The sequence below is a fragment of the Schistocerca serialis genome, chromosome 12 (genome assembly GCF_023864345.2).
Source record: "Schistocerca serialis cubense isolate TAMUIC-IGC-003099 chromosome 12, iqSchSeri2.2, whole genome shotgun sequence".
Lineage (NCBI taxonomy): Eukaryota > Metazoa > Arthropoda > Insecta > Orthoptera > Acrididae > Schistocerca > Schistocerca serialis.
Window position 1 is genome coordinate 161889837 of NC_064649.1, and position 22875 is coordinate 161912711.

Here is a 22875-nt window from a genome sequence, read left to right on the forward strand (position 1 = left end):
ACAAACACAAACATACACACAAAATTCTAGCTTTCGCAACCAATGGTTGCCTCGTCAGGAAAGAGGGAAGGAGAAGGAAAGACAAAAGGATATGGGTTTTAAGGGAGAGGGTAAGGAGTCATTCCAATCCCGGGAGCGGAAAGACTTACCTTAGGGGGAAAAAAGGACAGGTATACACTCGCACACACACACATATCCATCCACACATACACAGACACAAGCAGACATTTGTAAAGGCAAATGTCTGCTTGTGTCTGTGTATGTGTGGATGGATATGCGTGTGTGTGCGAGTGTATACCTGTCCTTTTTTCCCCCTAAGGTAAGTCTTTCCACTCCCGGGATTGGAATGACTCCTTACCCTCTCCCTTAAAACCCATATCCTTTTGTCTTTCCTTCTCCTTCCCTCTTTCCTGACGAGGCAACCATTGGTTGCGAAAGCTAGAATTTTGTGTGTATGTTTGTGTTTGTTTGTGTGTCTATCGACCTGCCAGCGCTTTTGTTTGGTAAGTTTCATCATCTTTCTTTTTAGATATATATATATATATATATATATATATATATATATTTTTTTTTTTTTTTTTTTTTTTTTACGAGGAGCCTGGAAAAAAACAACTAATACAAGTAATAGTTGTGAAACATTAATGATAAGAAGTTCCTTGTGGTTCTCCTTCTGATAAGCTGTATATAGCACCTGTAACTGTTCCAATATAGACTAACTGGTAAAATCTGTGACTGATGCTGCCAAATACTTCTTGGCAAGCTTCATGACGTATTTACACGTCTCAGCATTAACTGGCAGAGGCACTTATAAAGTTTTTCCTCAGGAAATGTCAGTGTAGTTGAGGCTTTCGGAATGATGAAATCACGGTAGGTAAGTTTTGATAACGATGCACTACAGCAAACTGGTACTTCTATTCAGTGGAGTATTCAAAGTACCTGTACTTTGAAACAGCAAATTTGCTGTTATCAGCGTTTTTAATGTTATCCTGAATGGCTTTCTTAGGTAGGATGAGAAGTCTAAAAATACATATCCTGTAATGTTAACCACAGTGAATTTCTTGGATTCTTCCACAAACCAAAATCTAACTAATGACAGGGCAAACCCTGGACATATCTGGCTCTTGCCCCAGACATCTTACATTCACACGTTCATTCCCTATTTTATTCGGAATTGGTCCCACAGACAAGACCGATTCTTGCAGCATACAATTGAGCAATTTTCAATCCGTGCAACAGTAGTAAAATCTTATTTTCAGCCAAAAGTGGATGTACCCAATTATTGCACTGATGCCTTCAATTACTACCACATGTCCCATGGAAACTGAGGTGATTGCCCCCATAGCAGAATGCTATGCTCACATCTGAGTTTTTGAGCAGCCATTACCCAGTGACAGTGTATCTGGACACGACCGTTGACCTCGTGTAATGAGAAACACGATTATTCTGACTGGATGAAACACTTCCACTGATCCACAGTTGAATCTCGGCTATCCCCTGCCCACATTATCCTGTCCTACTGACGATGTCATTTCATCGACAGGGGAACAGTTAAGAGTCGTACACCATAGAGATCCCATGCACTGAACACCGTCCTGTGAAACACTGCCCCAACTTGTGCTGGGCTCTATCATCAGGTCTGCCACAGATCACCACCTACACCGATTTCACAGCCCACAATTTCCACATCCTGTGGTGAGGCATAGACATCTGACACTCTGTCACCCTGTCACGGTTTCACAGTACGTCGACCACTTTCCGTAACAGCTCACGACAGAAGCACTCGAACAGCTTCACTATTTTTGAGATGCTCCTTCCCTCGGACAAAACAATTTGCCCTGTTTCAAAGCTGCTTATGTCAGTAAATTTCCCATTTGCTGACCACATCATTGTTAAAATGATTCCGCATTTGTGTCTGTTTCACCTATGTACTTTTCTTGCCATATCACACATCCAACCAGGCAACATCAAATCTTACAGTGGGCAACAGTCACAATGTTTCGGCTCATCAGTGCGGGTTCTTTTTTTTTTTTTTGTAAGCCCTCGACACCCGTTTTGTAGATGCCTCGTTGCTGCTGTCGTTACTACGGTAGACTGAGTTTGTGGGTTTGTGGAATGGCTTCTGGTGCAGTACACCACTAAGACAATTTCTCCCTGCCATTATTACACAGCTATGCCCCACAGTCAGACAACAGGATAGGAGAACTGAGGTTCTACAACAATCCAACAAATTAGTGACAAAGTCACACAAGAGGTTTAACTACATGTGTGACAACGGAATAATGACACCCACAACACTGTTTGTAATACAACACAAAAAATGGTCCTCAACGGCTAAGTGCAAATAATTGCAGGTAAACTTCACAGTACATTGTGAATGCGATTTTACAACAACTGTCTGTTCACTTCTAAGAGTTCATTTAGCGACCCTGTGCGACGATCTACAACCGAGTGGGCGAGACCTGCTCTCCTATCTTCCGAATAGCCTCCTATCCATCATCGTCCCGCCATTGGCGGATTGTACTCACCTGGCAACTGGCCGAGGCGAAGTCGATAACTTCGTCTTCAGTGCCGCCTGTGGAAGTCGCGCATCTGGCGAGTTTCTACGCCACTGGAACCAGCTCGCATCTTTGCGCCAGTGGTTTTTTTGCCCTGGCCGTATCTTGTTTCAGACGACAGGGCACTTTTTCTGTCTCGGTAAGTAGGCCTCACAATTAATTTATTAGCTATATCTTCTGTAATTATTGGTATACTATCAGCTTTAGTATCTACATCTACATCCATACTCCGCAAGTCACCTGATGGTGTGTGGCGGAGAGTACCTCGAGTACCTCTATCGGTTCTCCCTTCTATTCAAGTCTCGTATTGTTTGTGGAAAGAAGGATTGTTGGTATGCCTCTGTGGTGGGCTCTAATCTCTCCGATTTTATCCTCACGGTCCCTTTGCGAGATATACGTAGGAGGGAGCAATATACTGCTTGACTCCTCGGTGAAGGTATGTTCTCAAAACTTCAAGAAAAGCCCGTACCGAGCTACTGAACGTCTCTCCTGCAGAGTCTTCCACTGGAGTTTATCTATCATCTCCGTAACGCTTTCGCGATTACTAAATGATCCTGTAACGAAGTGCGCTGCTCTCCGTTGGATCTTCTCTATCTCTTCTATAGACCCTATCTGGTACGGATCCCACACTGCAGAGCAGTATTCGAGCAGTGGGCGAACAAGCATGCTGTAACCTACTTCCTTTGTTTTCGGATTGCATTTCCTTAGGATTCTTGCAATGAATCTCAGTCTGGCATCTGCTTTACCGACGATCAACTTTATATGATCATTCCATTTTAAATCACTCCTAATGCGTACTCCCAGATAATTTATGGAATTAACTGCTTCCAGTTGCTGACCTGCTATTTTGTAGCTAAATGATAAGGGATCTTTCTTTCTATGTATTCGCAGCACATTACACTTGTCTACATTGAGATTCAATTGCCATTCCCTGCACTGTGCGTCAATTCGCTGCAGATCCTCCTGCATTTCAGCACAATTTTCCATCGTTACAACCTCTCGATACACCACAGCATCATCCGCAAGAAGCCTGAGTGAACTTCCGATGTCATCGACAAGGCCATTTATGTATGTTGTGAATAGCAACAGTCCTACGACACTATCCTGCAGCACACCAGAAACCACTCTTACTTCGGAAGACTTCTCTCCATTGAGAATGACATGCTGTATTCTGTATGGTGTATTTTGTAACTGGCACATGATGTACCATTACATTAGCAATAAATACAGAAATGGAAAATGTGGTGAATTTACAAAAATACTAAGGGGATGCAATCTGTTGCTGGCATCAGTAAAACAGCACGTGGACAGTTGCATTGCCTTGCCTTCATTTGCAGTTACTCTCTCTCTCATTCTCTCTCTCCTTTCTTTCTGAACCAGCGCTTCATGTGCAAAGATGGCACGAGTGCCAGGACACTATACACGTGTGTTGTAGTGGACGGTGTGTGTAAAGCACTAACGTGCTGTGACTTCAGTGTTGTGACGACACTCACCATTTCACAGTACCAGGATCAGGAGGCAGTTTGCTAAGTCGTTATTCCATAAACTGTCTACTACCTCTGTCTGTCTACGTCTGTACTCTGAACACCACTGTATAGTGCACAGTAGAGGGTACTTTCCCAGTAGCACATACTGGGGCTCATCCCATTCCATTCGTATATGGAGCGTGGGAAGGATGTCTGCTTAAATGTGCCTCTGTGTGTGCCGTAATTAATCTAATCTCGTCTTCACGCATTGAAATGTAGGGGGCTGTAGTACGTCACTAAATTTGTCACCTATCATTCTCAGAACTTTGCAAGTAGTCTTTCACAGAATAGTTGACATCTATCTTTAAGTGCATGCCAGTTGAGTTTTTTCAACATCTCTCTCACACTCCCCTGTAAGTCAAACCAGCCTGTGACCATCCGTGCTGCTCTCCTTGGTGTACCTTGCCATCCCCCGGTTGTCCTGTTTCGTTTGTGCCCCACATACAGCAGGATAACGAGAAGGATGTCTGCAAAGATAGTGGGGGTGGTGTGGGATGGGGAAACAGCCTTTCCCTTCACTCTGAAATATGTTGTCCTACTAAGAGAATTCACTGTCTGCCTCACTGTGTTATGTTTCGTTGTTTCTCATGTACACTCTGCAGTTTTGTTTCTGTAATTTTGTAGTTAATTATATCTTTGTTGTTCTGTTTTGTAGTTGTCTCTTATTTGTGAAGGAAAGTGCTCAATGCAGAGACAGGTGAATTCTTGGTCTTCCTCCAGAACAGAGTTTTGCAAGCTGTACTCTGCAGAACACCAGGGTTCCACAGGAAGTGAATAAGTGCCTTTCAGAGTGGGGACCCCATCCTGATAATAGAGTATATACAGACTGGTTCTACACGAAACTGGAGCAGTACCCTACCCAATCTAGCACTGGCTGTATAATGGTCAGCAGAATAGATGGATGAACACTAAAATTAGTCAACGAGTTTTTCTATTTAGACGTCAAAATAACTGGCAGTGGTCAAATTAACACAGAAAGTGTATCTGGAAAGGAGAAATGTGTGAACATCGAATATAAATTTTTTATATGTTGACGTGTCCTTTCTGAAGGTATTTGTGTGGCCTTCAGCCCTGTACCTAAGTAGAACATGAACAACAAGCAGTTGAGACAAGAAGGCAACAAAAGCTTTTCAAATGTGGTGCTACAGAAGGACGTCGAAAAGTTGACGGATAGATCGAATAAGTAAGGAGGAGATACTGAATCAAATTAGGGGGAAAAAGACTGCCTTCGGTGCAGAAAGACCGTGCTCATTTCCGGTACTCTCGTAGCTCCTCATATTTTTCTGAAATAGGGACGTCCGGAAAGGGGTGAGTCAGCCTCACGGGGCCAAATGATGAACTGATAGAATAAAGCAGCAGCGACATCATCACAAATCGTCTACTGGCAACGACTGGCAATGCCGATCACACGATCTGCAATCACAGATCGTTCCTCGTACTGCCTCGTAGGCACCATTCTATCCCACGAAACGGGCCTAAGGACTAACCCTCGAGTGGTGTTTACATTTGTTCGAAAGGAGACATCCCGAGGCATCGAGTAATCATAATGTTAACGGAAAGTGCTTGCCGCAGTGGCGATACCAGCTCCCATTATGGCACCGAAGTGTCGAGTTCAGCTGACGCTCAGACAGGTGACCGTTTCCTGAGTGTTGTCGGCGAGTGACGTGCACTCGGCCATCGTGAGGCCAAATGGGGAGTAGCGGCTCCGGTCAAGGAAACTGACAACGGATAGGAGAGACATGTGTCGACCACACGCCCCTCCGTATCCGCATCCGATCACACGTATCTGCTAACAAGGAAACCTCCCCATCGCACCCCCCTCAGATTTAGTTATAAGTTGGCACAGTGGTTAGGCCTTGAAAAACTGAACACAGATCAGTCAAGAAAACCGGCAGAAGTTGTGGGGAATTATGAAAAAAATAAGTAAAATATACAAACTGAGTAGTGCATGCGCAAGATAGGAAACATGAATTACAGTATGAGCTCAGGAGCGCACTGGTTCCGTGGCTAGCGTGAGCAGCTGCGGAACGAGAGGTACTCGGTTCAAGTCTTCCATCCAGCGAAAAGTTTACTTTCTTCATTTTCGGAAAGGTATGATCTGTCCGTTCCTTCATTGATGTCTCTGTTCACTGTAATAGGTTTAGTGTCTGTGTTTTGCGACCGCACCGCAAAACCGTGCGATTAGTAGACGAAAGGACGTGCCTCTTCAATGGGAACCTAAAACATTTGATCGCAAGGTCATAGGTCAACCGATTCCCCCACAGGAAAACACGTCTGATATATTCTATACGACACTGTTGACGGCATGTGCGTCACATGACAGGAATATTTTGTCGACCCACCTAACTTGTACGAGGTGCATTCAAGTTCTAAGGCCTCCGATTTTTTTTTTCTAATTAACTACTCACCCGAAATCGATGAAACTGGCGTTACTTCTCGACGTAATTGACCTGCAGAGGTACACATTTTTCACAACGCTGACGCCACGATTCCCTGGCAGCGGTGAAGGCTTCTTTAGGACTCTGTTTTGACCACTGGAAAATCGCTGAGGCAATAGCAGCACGGCTGGTGAATGTGCGGCCACGGAGAGTGACTTTCATTGTTGGAAAAAGCCAAAAGTCACTATGAGCCAGGTCAGGTGAGTAGGGAGCATGAGGAATCACTTCAAAGTTGTTATCACGAAGAAACTGTTGCGTAACGTTAGCTCAATGTGCGGGTGCATTGTCTCGCTGAAACAGCACAAGCGCAGCCCTTCCTGGACGTTTTTGTTGCAGTGCGGGAAGGAATTTGTTCTTCAAAACATTTTCATAGGATGCACCTGTTACCATAGTGCCCTTTGGAACGCAATGGGTAAGAATTACGCCCTCGCTGTCCCAGAACATGGACGCCATCATTTTTTCAGCACTGGCGGTTACCCGAAATTTTTTTGGTGGCGGTGAATCTGTGTGCTTCCATTGAGCTGACTGGCGCTTTGTTTCTGGATTGAAAAATGGCATCCATGTCTCATCCATCATCACAACCGACGAAAAGAAAGTCCCATTCGTGCTGTCGTTGCGCGTCAACATTGCTTGGCAACGTGCCATATGGGCAGCCGTGTGGTCGTGCGTCAGCATTTGTGGCACCCCCCTGGATGACAGTTTTCGCATTTTCAGGTCGTCATGCAGGATTGTGCACACAGAATCCACAGAAATGCCAACTCTGGAGGCGATCTGTTCAACAGTCATTCGGCAATCCCCCAAAACAATTCTCTCCACTTTCTCGATCGTGTCGTCAGACCGGCTTGTGCGAGCCCAAGGTTGTTTCGGTTTGTTGTCACACAATGTTCTGCCTTCATTAAATTGTCGCACCCACGAACGCACTTTCAACACATCCATAACTCCATCACCACATGTCTCCTTCAACTGTCGATGAATTTCAATTGGTTTCACACCACGCAAATTCAGAAAACGAATGACTGCACGCTGTTCAAGTAAGGAAAACGTCGCCATTTTAAGTATTTAAAACAGTTCTCATTCTCGCCGCTGGCGGTAAAATTCCATCTGCCGTACCGTGCTGCCATCTCTGGGACATATTGACAATGAGCGCGGCCTCATTTTAAAACAATGAAACAATGCGCTTGTTTCTATCTCCTTCCAGTCCGGAGAAAAAAAATCGGAGGCCTTAGAACTTGAATGCACCTTTTACACTTGGCGAATGGGTAAAAAGATTCTTCTGCTGTGCCCGACGTAGGTTTTCTTGTGGATGTGATAATCACTCCCAAAAAAGTGATGAAAACATAAGACTTTGTCACATAAACTGTAACAAATGAATGCAACAATTTTACAGTCGCGCAGTTTTTCCTGTGCTCTGTCAAAACATATGTTTTTAATGTTTTCAAATTTTTCTGTGTGTAGACAGTCAAATCCTGCATATGTCCAAGCAAATCTGAACGTGCCCTGGAATTTTGGAGAGCGAAGTTGATTATGTGTGAGTGCCTGAACTTTGATAATTGTCTGAAAATAAAAAATTAAACTTTTCACTCGAGGCAAGACTTGAACCAAGGACCTCTCGTTCCGCAGCTGCTCACGCTAACCACGGCATTTCTGAGCTCACATTATCCTTGATGTTGCCTATCTTGCCCATGGACCACTCAGTTTGTATATTTTGCTTATTTTTTTCATAGTTCCACATAACTTCTTCCCGTTTTCTCGATTGATCTGTGTTCAGTTTTTCAAGGCCTATCCACTGTGCCAACTTATAACTAAATCTGAGGGGGGTGCGATGGGGAGGTTCCCTTGTAAGGACGACAAAGTGGTCAGTCAGTACGGTCGGGACTTCTGAGGCCTGCTCGGACAGAGTCTTTCTCACAATGGGAACTGTTAGTGGAACAAAAATTGTAAAGGGAGACCAAATGACGAATACAGTACACAGGTTATAATGGATGTAGGTTGTGGTAGTTACACAGAAATGAAGAGCCTCACACAAGATAGGTCAGTGTGAAGAGCTGCAACAAACCAGTTTTCAGTCTGAAAAATCAGACAACAACAACTACTTTGTTTCCAGATGACTCCATACAGAAGGTGTAGCAATCCCTCATTTCCCCCTATTCTCATCTGCAGACAGGAAAAAGAAATAGAGAACACGTAGCAGCCAGGGATATTTTTTGTGGGATGTGAAATTTAAAAACCTCTCTCACACCAGCCTGATTTAGCTTCACTGATCAGGATAGTAAAAAAGATGCGTATATTAAGGGAATTTTCATTCACAAAGCAGGCTTATCACATTCACACAGTTCAATACTGTTCTATCCCGATTAAATTGAGCTTAACTTAAATTCCATAAGGCAGTGAAGCAATTTCGAAGTCTCGGTGCGATGAAAATTGTCAGTCGATCTCCTGAAAACATTTGTAATAATTATTAACTTTCGGTGATCACACGGGGAAGACCGGAGATCTGCTGGTAAGACCGTGTTAGCCCATTTATTGAAAGTAATAAACTGGATATCTGGAGTGTACAAAACGGCAGGTTCGTCCAGTGTAAATCAGACGTTCCCCACTGATCCCGTGCAACACAGCGTAGTAAGCAGACACCATCAATAATAATCAGTTAAATAATACGCGAACACACTTACTTTAGTTTAGTTCATGTATCAAATTCCTTCTCACGCAGAATCTCATCAAGATGGCGACTAGCTCAACAATACATACACATACATCTTCGTTCTTTCACGGCTAATCGGCAAGATCTGAATCATTCTTTTTATAAGAGAAAACATAGATAGCAGAGAAGCTATTCCACAGAGTAAATGCACGCTCCAAGGAATAATAGGGCTTGAAACTACTTTGCATCGATAACCATCATATATTAAAGTTTAGGAATCGGTAAGATAAGAAGAGATATTTCGAGATATGTACTGAGTTATACAATTTATAAAAAATTTCTGAAAATATCGCGGAGAGACCACTGCAAGAGACATTACAAGTTCTTTAACAGAGACCTACCCGCCCGATCTGCTCCACGAGGATGACGTCGTCGTTGTTGAGCTCCCAGCGCTCGCGGTAGACGGCGCGGGTCAAGACGGCGCCGGAGCGAGCCGTCACGGGCAGCTGGCTCTGCTGCTGGTACTGGATCAGCTCCTGCACCGTCGGGAAGGCGGGACCCTCGAACCTGAAACTGCCCTGTCACCACAAACCAACTCCGCTCTTTCATCGCATTTCGTACTTGCTGTCAAGGAGGGGACATGTAAAGAGTCGAGGTGTACAGTAACTTAACACAGAGACATCACAGAAAGTTAGTCTATATACTATACTAACAATAAACTGATTTTCACTTTCTCAAGTTTAAAATAGCTCAGTTTACACTAAAAACAGACAACAGAAACTCTAGGTAGGAATATCACAATGTGGGAAAACACAGATTGCTACTAACCATAAAGAAGACAGGGACAATTAAAATCTCAGACCAAGGTGCCGGAGTTGACGGTTATATCTACAGGATGGGTGCTCGCTTGTCTGTGTGTGTGTGTGTGTGTGTGTGTGTGTGTGTGTGTGTGTGTGTGTCATTTACGTACAGGTGAAGGCTAGGGCTGAAAGCTTTATGTAAGTGTCTTTTAATTGTGCCTGTCTGAAACTTAACATATACAGTATATACAGTTCCGTACAGCAAATGGCACAACTCCAGTAATAAATACAGACCTTGAACAGAAGTCTGTAGCTAAGGTAGAATTTTCAAAATTTTTAGGTGTGTCCATTGATGAGAGGTTAAACTGGAAGCAACACATTGATGGTCTGCTGAAACGTCTGACTTCAGCTACGTATGCTATTAGGGTTATTGCAAATTTTGGTGATAAGAATCTCAGTAAATTAGCTTACTATGCCTACTTTCATTCACTGCTTTCATAAGGCATCATATTCTGGGGTAATTCATCGTTGAGTAGAAAGTATTCATTGCTCAAAAACGTGTAATCAGAATAATTGCTGGAGCCCACCCACGGTCATCCCGCAGATATCTATTTAAGGATCTAGGGATCCTCACAGTAACCTCACAGTATATATATTCACTTATGAAATTTGTTGTTAATAATCCAACCCAGTTCAAAAGTAATAGCAGTGTGCATAGCTATAACACCAGGAGAAAGGATGATCTTCACTATACAGGGTTAAATCTGACTTTGGCACAGAAAGGGGTAAATTATGCTGCCACAAAAGTCTTTGGTCACCTACCAAACAGCATCAAAAGCCTGACAGATAGCCAACTAACATTAAAAATTAAATTAAAAGAATTTCTATATGACAACTCCTTCTACTCATTGGCTGAATTTTTAGATATAAATTAAGGGAGAGGGGGGGGGGGGGGGGACAACTTAAACGTTAGTGTCATGTAATATTTTGTGTAATGTAATATCTTGTACAGACATCTTTTATTAACCTGACACGTTCCACATCATTACAAAGTGTCGTATTCATGTTCTATGGAACAAGTATTAATCTAATCTAATCTAATCTTCTTTATGGCAAAGACCAATCTGTCTTCTGCTACACAGTAAGTTGTTACCAACTGTTCTGGAAGAATTTGGGATGGATGATATATCCAGAAATCTGATTAAACAGAATGACCTACAGAGGGTTAAAAGTGAAATTCATTCGTGAAATCTCAGTCCCTTTTGAATTTCTGTGTCAGACGTAGTGATGGACTCTCTCCACTCATTTTAATTGTGTCTCATTTGAGAATAGTGGAAGACATTGGGCTGAGAACAGGGGAATGAAGAACAGGTCAGACTAGGGCCCGAGCTGAAAGAAGTGTACGCCGATTGCTCGTCCTTTGCAGACTGTAAGGATAGAAGCTGAAGTAATGAATTACAATTTGTGTCGAGGCCAGGACTAGAAACCAGGTCTTCTGCTTAATAGACAGATGTGTTATCCACTACACCACTCTGGCTTTGTGGCTAACACAGCTGCTCGGAATATCCTAGTCCAATGACCTCCCTAACACAAACTTCAATTCACACCCCAATATGTCTCCAGAAAAATGTAATTACATCAGATCTTTGCAAACTATTTAGTCATGTTTGCCAACAGTATTAATTTGGCAATTGCAAAGACTGACTGACTGACGGAAATGGCTGAGAAAGTAGGATTACAGTCCTCCATTGAGAAGACAAAAATAAGTGACAAACATCACCGATGAATCAGAATGGATGATTTTAAACTAAGGGAAGATTAATCGTGTGTAGAAATTTAGGTACCTAGGGAAAGTAATCCAACAAAATGGCTTAGAATAGAAAGTGATCAATCTCGGGATCTGCGAACTGTATAGAGCGTATCCCCTGGCAAAAAGCTTCTACGACAAGAAGTCACTGAGAATTGGAGCTGATTTAAGATATTACAGTACAACTGTCAGATTAGAAGGCTTTGACTATCAATGGATGGGGTAAGTACCTCCACAGAGGATAGGGGATATTCAGGAAGACTTTAGCCAACAGATAATGTGCACATATGTTTGAGATCAAATGAGGAACTGTACAGAAAGATAGAAGATGTACATCATTATTAAAAATGAAAGGTGATTGTTGTACGAGATAATCATCTAACAAGGAAAATCTGGAATTTTATAAGGCGAAAGACAAAAAGATGGGCGTGGTTCCGAGGATGTGATATCTTCAAGAAATTAATATCCCAGAGTACGAAATCATGTATAGGCATGAATTCACACAAAAATGGGAAACAGTATTGATTGTTAATTCTTGGTCCACAGTACATACATCTGAATGAGAGAGAGAGAGAGAGAAAATCACTACACACTATCACTATCCTGCTTAATGCTATTCACACTATTGCCATCCAAATTTAGGAAATTAGAAAGAAACCTGCTGCTTTGAAAAAAAACTGCTGCCAGCTCAGTTTTACTATACAGAGAATAATGAAAAGGTGTGGTCAAACTTTCAGGAAATATTTCCACATATAGAGAAAGAAAATACACACATCAAAAAATGTTTTGCATCACTCTGGTTCCCTGAACTCCTGAAGACAGACATTGACTGTGGATATTGTATCACAGACAAAGTCCCTTTTACTGTTCAGAAATGTCTCTAAACTTGCCCAAAGATGTAAACAACCATGCACGAGCAGCACCTATTAGACGGAGAGGGTCTGAAGTTGATCATTCCAGTCATTCCACCAGGAAGGAGGTACACAGCTCATGTTGTCTGTAGTTCAACCACACCTAGACAGTCAATACCGCAGTTCGATCAGGTCTGCATTGTTACTTTGTACCAGAAAGTGCTCTCAACATGGGAAGTGTCCAGGCACCTCGGAGTGAACCAAAGCGATGTCGTTCGGACATGTGGGACATACATAGAGACAGGAACTGTCGACGACATGCCTCGCTCAGGCTGCCCTAGGGCTACTACTGCAGAGGATGACCGCTACCTATGGATTGTGGCTCAGAGGAACCCTGACAGCAACGCCACCATGTCGAATAATGCTTTTCGTGCAGCCACAGGACGTCTTGTTACGACTCAAACTGTGCGCAATAGGCTGCGTGATGTGCAACCTCACTCCCAATGACCGTGGCGAGGACCACCATTAGAGGCACGACACCGTGCAGCGCGCGACAGATGGGCACAGCAACATGCCGAATGGACCACTCAGGATTGACATCATGTTCCCTTCACAAAAAACAAGTGTCGCATATGCCTTCAACCAGACAATTGCCGGAGGCGTGTTTGGAGGCAACCGTGCCGAATCGCCGTTGAGGAGTGGGACAATCTGGACCGACAGTGCCTCGATAAACTTACGGATAGTATGCCACGACGAATACAGGCGTCCTCTCCGGGGGACACCACCTTGACGAAGCACTGTCCGTGCGGGTGGAGAGGCTTGCGTATCTGCGGGAAGCTGAGGGCTGTGCCAAAGGTAGAGGACCTAATGCCAGAAAGGCCTCAGCCGATGGATCAGACTGAGAGTGTCCCACAACATCCCTTCTTTCCTATCCACTCCTAGTCCTACACTATTCCCTGACCCAACCCGAGGTGTGATGTCATCTGTGTTGACGGGTGCGTGGCACACGGAAAGATGTGTCACAAACGGACCCTCAGGGATACCGGGCGACCTCCCCGAGTAATTAGCCTTACACCGCACAGGGTATTCGTGGTGTGGACCTTCTAGATCCCCAAATCTCGTGGGACCGACATGGACACGATTACAGAAAAAGAAACTGAGGGGCAAATTGAGACCTCAGATACTTTAACATTGGAGACTGAACCGATGGAAGGCACTTCCACTACTGAATCAGGGTCTAGACCTGAGCCAGAAGTGGGAACTGTAACCGAGAAGCTAGACCAGATTAAGCTCAAAGGCTTGTCTGGGGCCCAAAGGAGGAAGCTACTCGGGGAACAGAGGGAAAAGGAAGCAAAAGGATGGCTTCCTAAACACAAATGGAGGGAAGTAAAGGGACTAGAACCCAAGACCCCCAGGAAAAAGCTGTCTCAGGTCGACGTGGACACGCAGACCCCCACAGCGTCAAAGACAGGTAGTAAGTGGATAAGGGAGCAATCGAAGACTCCGTCATCCCCGGATAAGCGAGTCCAGAAGAAACCGAGGCAAGAAATAGGGAAACAGACCTATAGTAATGCAGTCTCGGTTTTTAGGATGGCAGTTATCCAGGAAGGTTGTCCACCGGTGGCCATTACCTCGCAGCAGGAGGAACTAGTACAGATGGCCCTCTTTGAAAAGATTTGGGGGGGGGGGGGGGGCACTAGCCCAGGTCCCAACTTCAGGAGGGTCTATCTAGACCATTGTGCACTCAATTTTGTCTGTAACGGGGTGTTCCGGAAGGACAAACCCTGCTGGTGGAGGTCGGTGAGAAGTCCCTGAAGGCAATGCGGGAGCAGGACCTGAAACTGTTTTTAGGGTTCTCGCAGGTCACTGTCAGGGTCCTCAAAGACATCAAAGATGGCAGTAAGATGGAGCCTGGAGGTGCTGCAGATTAATCTGCAGCACAGTAAAGGGGCTTCTGCTGCCGTGAGCTGCTGCCTGGGGAGGCAGGAATGTGTACTTGGCCCTGATACGAGAACCCTATTTATACAAAGGGGGTGTATCGGGCCTCGGAGGCACTGAAGGTAAGCTGCTCTGTGCTAGGAATCTAAGAAACTCCAGAACATGCATCTATGTTAGAAACGGCATTTTTTTCGTGCCAATGATGGATTTCTGCTCTAGAGACTTAGTGACCATCAAAATGCAGCAATGTGAGGAAGGTATCACGAGGGAAATTGTCTCGGCCTCAGCATACCTTCCTTACAAAGACAGTTCTCCCCCTCCCTCGGAGGTGAGGAGACTGGTAGAGACTCGCCATCGGCAAGGTGACCGACTGCCGGTGGAGTGCGACGCCAATGTCCGCAATCTAGTGTGGGGCAGCGAGGACACCGACAGTAGCTAACAACTTAGAGGTCCTGAATAGGGGCAACCAACCTACATTCAGGAATAGCACAAGTGAAGAAGTAATTGACATAGCATTTGGTTCCATGACGATGGGTAGCTATGTCAAACAATGGCGTGTGGCGTCGGAGCCATCCCCATCGGACCACATGTACATTAAACTCGAGGTTGAAATGGGAATCAGACAGACCTTGCCTTATAGAAATCCCAGGAAAACAGACTGGGAGACACATAGGAGGGACCTCGACTTAGGTTTATTGGAAATTAAAACCACGATACGGAAGCCAGTAGAATTTGAGGAAGTAGCAGAGGCTGTTACCTCTGCCATAGTGACCTCATATCAGGACAACTGCACAATCACCAGGAAGTGCACAAGTAGGCGTGTTCCTCGGTGCAATAACAAATTGGAAACGCAAAGAAAACAGGTACGGAGACTGTTTAATATTGCGAGACGCAAAGGACAGTGGGCTAAATATCGTGAGGTCCTTGTCAGTTACAACCTTGCAAAAAGACAAGCAAAGGAGGCCTCCTGGAAGGCATTCTGTGAGGAAGTGGAAGGCACGGCTGCACAAGCCAGGCTTCACCAGATTCTCACTAGAGTACCGACCAATCCAGGAGGTTCGTTGAGGGAGGAGGATGGGGAGTATACAAAGACAGCACATGAGACGCTGGAATTGCTCCTCAAAACTCACTTTCCTCAATATGCTCTGCCGGTTAACACAGACCAGTATGTGACCCCAGAGAGACAACGGTTCTCAGACACTCGAAGAGAGGACCGGGAAGCGGCCAAGAAGTGTGTGAACTTCAACAAAATCCAGTGGGCGGTGGGAACATTCCAGCCGTTCAACTCACCTTGCCCAGATGGAATTTTTCCAGCTCTCCTACAACAGGCAGGAGGAAAGCTTATAAGAGTCCTATGCAGGCTATTTAGGGTTAGCTTAGCAGTAGGAATCATTCCCAATGTTTGGAGGGCAGTGAAGGTTACCTTCATTCCAAAGCCAGGGAGAATTGATCATACCAAGGCCAAGGATATGAGACCAATCAGTCTGTCCTCCTTCATTCTCAAAACACTGGAAAAACTGGTTAATGTACACGTTGGGGAGAGGAGACTATGTAGGGTCCCTTTACACCTGAACCAACATGCATACCAACCAGGTAAATCATGTGAAACAGCTCTCCACCGACTCATCGGGGAAGGTGGAAAAAGCACTTCACTTCCTGGATATCGAGGGGGCCTTTAGTAACTCCATGGTAAGGGCAGCAGCGGTGCGTGACATGGGGACCACTATGTGTAGGTGGACCAGAGCCTTGCTTCTTGTTGTTGTGCTCTTCAGTCCTGAGACTAGTTTGATGCAGCTCTCCATGCTACTCTATCCTGTGCAAGCTTCTTCATCTCCCATTACTTACTGCAACCTACATCCTTCTGAACCTGCTTAGTGTATTCATCTCTTGGTCTCCCTCTACGATTTTTACCCTCCACGCGGCCCTCCAATGCTAAATTTGTGATCCCTTGAGGCCTCAGAACATGTCCTACCAACCGGTCCCTTCTTCTTGTCAAGTTGTGCCACAAACTCCTCTTCTCCCCAATTCTATCCAATACCTCCTCATTAGTTATGTGATCTGCCCATCTAATCTTCACCATTTTTCTGTAGCACCACATTTCGAAAGTTTCTATTCTCTTCTTGTCTAAACTATTTATCGTCCATGTTTCACTTCCATGCATGGCTACACTACATACAAATACTTTCAGAAAAGACTTCCTGACACTTACATCAATACTCGACGTTAACACATTTCTCTTCTTCAGAAACGCTTTCCTTGCCATTGCCAGCCTACATTTTGTATCCTCTCTACTTCAACCATCATCAGTTATTTTGCTCCCCAAATAGCAAAACTCCTTTACTACTTTAAGTGTCTCATTTCCTAATCTAATTCCCTCAGCATCACCCGACTTAATTCGACTACATTCCATTATTCTCGTTATGCTTTTGTTGATGTTCCTCTTATATCCTCTCTTCAAGACACTATCCATTCCATTCAACTGCTCTTCCAAGTCCTTTGCTCTGTCTGACAGAATTACAATCTCATCGGCGAACCTCAAAGTTTTTATTTCTTCTCCATGGATTTTAATGCCTACTCCGATCTTTCCTTTTGTTTCCTTTACTGCTCGCTCAATATGCAGATTGAATAGCATCGGGGAGAGGCTACAACCCTGTCTCACTCCATTCCCAACCACTGCTTCCCTTTCATGCCCCTCGACTCTTATAACTGCCATCTGGTTTCTGTACAAATTGTAAATAGCCTTTCGCTCCCTGTATTTTACCCCTGCCACCATCAGAATTTGAAAGAGAGTATTACAGTCAACATTGTCAACAGCTTTCTCTAAGTCCACAAATGCTAGAAACGTAGGTTTGCGTTTCCTTACTCTTTCTTCTAAGATAAGTCGTAAGGTCAGTACTACCTCACGTGTTCCAGTATTTCTACGGAATCCAAACTGATCTTCTCCGGGGTCAGCTTGTACCACTTTTTCCACTTGTCTGTAAAGAATTCGCGTTAGTATTTTGCAGCTGTGACTTATTATACTGATAGTTCGGTAATTTTCACATCGCTCAACACCTGATTTCTTTGGGATTGGAATTATTATATTCTTCTTGAAGTCTTAAGGAATTTTGCCTCACCAGATGGTAGAGTTTTGTCAGGACTGGCTCTCCCAAGGCTGTCAGTAGTTCTAATGGAATGTCGTATGCTCCCGGGGCCTTGTTCGACTCAGGTCTTTCAGTGCTCTGTCAAACTCTTCACACAGTATTATATCTCCCATTTCATCTTCATTTACATCCTCTTACATTTCCATAATATTGTCCTCAAGTACATCACCCCTGTACAGACCCTCTACATACTCCTTCCACCTTTCTGATTTCCCTTCTTTGCTTAGAGCTGGGTTTCCATCTGAGGTCTTGATATTCATGCAAGTGGCTCTCTTTTCTCGAAAGGTCTCTTTAATTTTGCTGTAGGCAGTATCTATCTTACCCCTCGTGAGATAAGCCTCTACATCTTTACATTTGTCCCCTAGCCATCCCTGCTTAGCTATTTTGCACTTCCTGTCAATCTCATTTTTGAGACGTTTGTATTCCTTTTTGCCTGCTTCATTTACTGCTTTTTTGTATTTTCTCCTTTCATCAATTTAATTCAGTATTTCTTCTGTTACCCAAGGATTTCTACTAGCCCTCGTCTTTTTACCTACTTGATCCTCTGCTGCCTTCACTACTTCATCCCTCAGAGCTACCCATTCTTCTTCTACTGTATTTCTTTCCCCCATTCCTGTCAATTGTTCCCTTATGCTCTCCCTGAAACTATGTACAACCTCTGGTTTAGTCAGTTTATCCAGGTCCCATCTCCTTAAATTCCCACCTGTTTGCAGTTTCTTCAGTTTTAATCTACAGTTCATAACCAGTAGATTGAGGTCAGAGTCCACATTTGCCCCTGGAAATGTCTTACAATTTAAAACCCAGTTCCTAAATCTCTGTCTTACCATTATATAATCTATCTGAAACCTTCTAGCATGCCATGCTTAGTGGAAGGAAGGTAGAGGCTACCGTGATGAATGAAAAGATGGTAATTAAGACCATTAGAGGCTGCCACAAGGAGGAGTTTTGTCTGCTCTATTATGGAATCTAGTGGTGAACAAACTCATTGAGGAACTAAATTCCAGACAATGTTTCTGGCAAGGATACGCAGATGACCTTGTCATAGTAATACTTGGCAAATTCACTGACACAGTCAGGAATATGGCACAAGGAGGGTTGGACATTGTGCAAAAATGGTGCAGCATTAAACAGGATCTGAGAGTTAATCCTAAGAAGACTGTTGTGGTGCCATTTACAGAGAGACATATTCAGCATGCAAGTTGGAATCTAAAGTTCTTCAATGAAACTCTACCTGTGAAGGGGACAGTGAAATATCTAGGTGTAATGTTGGATGAGAAGCTAACTTGGACCCCTCATATTAAGAGTATCTGCTCCAAGGCAAGAAACACTTTAGTGAGTACTAGGAGGGCTTGTGGCAAAAAATGGGGCCTAAGCCCCAGGGGTATCCACTGGATATAGACCACAGTGGTTAGACCTAGGATTTCCCATGGTGCCGTAGTGTGGTGGAAGAAGGTAGAACAGCTGGTTGCTGCTAAGGAGCTTGCTGAGGTGCAGAGATTGGCCTGCTTAGCCGTAACGAGCGGAATTAGCGGCACACCAACCGCTGGAATGGAAGCCGTGCTGGACACGCCTACACTTCACCTTTGGGTTAAGATGGAGGCAGCAGCTGGGGCATACAGACTTAAAACTGGCCAAAACTGGGTCTCATTTGGATACGCAGAACCACATACTAAAATAGTGAGGGAGGTAAATATAAGTATGTCTGGGGAAATGCCCGCTGACTATATAATAACTCCTAACTGCTTCGACAAGCCTTACAACGTAATAATTGGAAGTAGGGAGCAGTGGAAGAAAACAGTTCGACACCGTACGGGGGCCATCGTGTGGTTCACCGACGGGTCGAAAACAGATCGAGGCGTTGGGGCAGTGTTGTACAGGGTTCAGCCGAGACTGGAGAGCAGCATCTCTCTAGGGAAACTGGCCTCTGTATTCCAAGCCGAAATTACTGCAGTCAGGGCATGTGTGGAGGAGAATATGAGTAGGTGCTACAATGATCGTAGCATCTACATCTGTTCAGACAGCCAGGCAGCCCTGAAATCATTGGCAGCTCCTGCAACAAGATGTAAGATTGTTGCAGATTGCCACAGGGCTCTGGTGGAGCTAGGGGGAAGCAATAGGGTGCACCTAGTGTGGGTGCGTGGCCACTCAGGGATCTGTGGCAATGAACAAGCCGATAGATTGGCTAGGATGGGGGCAACAACTCCATTTATTGGACCGGAACCTGTCTTGACAATCACCAAGGCTATGATCAGATTAGAACTACAGAACTGGCTTACGAAACAGAACGTAGGATATTGGACCGAGGTCCGTAAACAAAAACATGGTAAGGTAATGATGCCCAAGCCATGTTTTAAAAGAAGCTCTGTAATCCTAGGATTGAACAGGAAAGAGATCAAACTCATGACTGGTCTTATGACCGGCCATGGAAACTTCAAAAAAACACCTACACACAATTGGTATAATGGAAGAGGACCCTAAATGTAGGATCTGTGATGAGGGTGAAGAAACTGCATCACACCTAATCTCTGAATGCATGGCTTTGGAGAGTAAAAGATACAGAATCTTTGGGACAACTAGACCTGAAGAAACTGTGTGTAACAAAAAACTGGTAGAGGGACTCCTTGCACTATTTAATACCGCACAACAAACCTAGTTTCGGTGCGGGTAGCGGTGGGTTAGACCTAAGCTGTTTTAGCTTAGCCTGTTAAAATCAAATCAAATCAAAATCAATACAGGCATGCATCAATTCAAGAGGACGTGCTCCTTGGTATTAGAGGTACTGGTGTGTACAGCAATCTGGACCACCATTTCTGAAGGTCTCGCTATATGGTGGTACAACTGCTTTTCATTAGCAATAAAAAGGGTGGAATGATGTTTAAGTTGATCGCTATTCCAATTTTCTGTACAGGTTCCGGAACTCTTGAAACCGAGGTGATGCAAAACTTTTTTTGACGTGTGTATGTTACATGGATGCAGATGCAGAAATGCTTTATTTCCATGTTAGAGTTCAGTTTCTACAGCTCTTCAAAATCACATTAATTATGGGAAATACACAGAAACAGAATGTACCAGCATTACAAGAAACATTTTTTACACGAAATGTTCAAAATACCCTCTTTATTACAGTATGAAAGCCTTCCCTAAATGAATTGTCCAAAATGCCCTCTATTAGCAAGGATACACACATCAAATCACCATCATACAGGATCACTGACATGCTGAAGTAACTTGGAAGATCACGTCATCAACAAAGATTTTCTATCAACGTTTGGGCTGGCATTGTTGGTGACTGTTTGTTAGGGCCTAATGTTCTTCAACCTGGTTTAAAAGAAAAATTTCTTACAGAATATACTATCTGTTCTGTTTTTGTGAGTTTCCCATCATTAACACGATTACTGAGAGAAGTAGAAAATGAACTCTAACGTGGAAATAGAGCATTTGCAGACCCATGTCCCCATAATAAATTTTCTTCCTCTACCATGTGAGGAATGTTTCCTGAAAGCTTGGCCATGCCTTTTCATTACCCCATGTGCAACTGCTGTTTATCTGGTAGTAGTAGCAGCTAAGGATTTACTAAATTGGAATGATATTTTTCACAGAAAACATTTTGTACATCTATAAATATTGAGTCTTATTTATAGAATATTATTACTCATCATACAGCTTTATATCACACACTGTTACTTGCCATGCAGCTAATGCAACTTTACAATTCCGAATGCAAATTTCAGATAATCTGTAGAAGGAGTGGCTAGTGTGGTGCACTTTTTAATTTTCTTATGAACTGGCTAGGGGTCAAAATTTCTTCATTTACGTTAAGACTTGCCTGTTGAAGATCTTTCCATCAGAGTACATACCTCCCCTGTGAAGTCTACATTAAAATTATTTTTCTTCTTGTATTGTGACTTTGCAAATCACAGTTCATCTGAAACTAATTTTATTGACAGCAACGAAAAACATTAAAGAGTAAATTTACTGAAAAGTGAGTGTAAGAATTCCAAGATCCTTAAAAAGGTGTCTGCACGTGCATCCCCCTTGTCCTAGAATCCCAGGGACCTGCCCTTCTTTTCCAACCTTCCCCAACCTGTCCCTGTTTCCTTGTCAACGAAGGAACTAACTGTGCCAAAAGCTAGGATAGCTTCTTATACTTTTGTGTGGGACTTCAGCTATACTAAGAAGCTGCTACCACCAACTGCCCCTTGCACAATACAAAACAAATTCATATACACTAAGCTGTTTGAGAGTCACAATTTCATTATACTATTGTAATGGATCTGGGAGATGTGTTATTTTCTACCAGATTTGTCGATACCATCTAATGAGGGAGGTTGTAAATGTTTTCTTATATTTTTGTCAGAATATTTTTTTTGTGAATTGTAATTTGCCTTATTTTATGCTAATTTGCTTGTATGTTTGAGAATGACAGCATATTGATTAATATTAGTAGATGTGACGAAGAATATCAAAGAGACTGGTTACAAGTGGAAGCTTGTGTGTTGTGTAAAATGTCTTTGACGCTGGAGTCGTCTTTGACCGTAGTCAGTCGGCAGTGAACTCTCGGTCTGTGTGTGACGGTGGAACAATGTGCAGGTCGCCGTTATAATAATTTGCTAGTGAACAGGAAAAATGAATTATGTTACTACTTTTTTATAACAAACATCAAGAAGGAACCACATTCAAAGAAATGGTATTTGAAGCACCAAAAATGAGGCAAACACATTGAATCAGGTCATTTCTGCAGCTGATGAAACAGCATTGTGGAATCATACTTTCGCTAGACGACTGAAGCCAACACAGAAAAGTCAAATATCATCTTATAAACAAGCCACAGAAAAGTGAGTACTGTCACGAAATATGCTAAACTCAAGTATATAAAAATAGTGAGCATATTTCACTACAAAGTTAAAGCATGTCGAAAGAACAACCTCATTTCCACCAGTCTAATACTTTAAGTAAGTATTTTAGTATGCACTAGTGCCCAGTTTCGAATGTGTGCACATTTTCAAGAACACACACACACACACACACACACACACACACACACACACACACCACTGTCGCAAGCACACAAAAACAAAAGAAATGAAAAAAATGTGTCATGTGCAAATACAGATGGGTTCAGAAAATTTAGACGCTCTTTGATAGTCAATATTAATGGAACAAAATGACATATTGT

At 43.5% G+C, this 22875-nt stretch overlaps 1 protein-coding gene across 1 annotated transcript in view; it reads right to left on the reverse strand.

Annotated features, from left to right (window-relative positions):
- Positions 1 to 22875, reverse strand: part of LOC126428018 (tyrosine-protein kinase Fer) — a 638139-nt gene that overhangs the window by 65149 nt on the left and 550115 nt on the right. The window contains exon 10 of the mRNA XM_050089898.1: positions 9562 to 9738. Within this exon, the coding sequence (XP_049945855.1) occupies positions 9562 to 9738 (177 nt within the window). The remainder of the gene's footprint in view (positions 1 to 9561; positions 9739 to 22875) is intronic.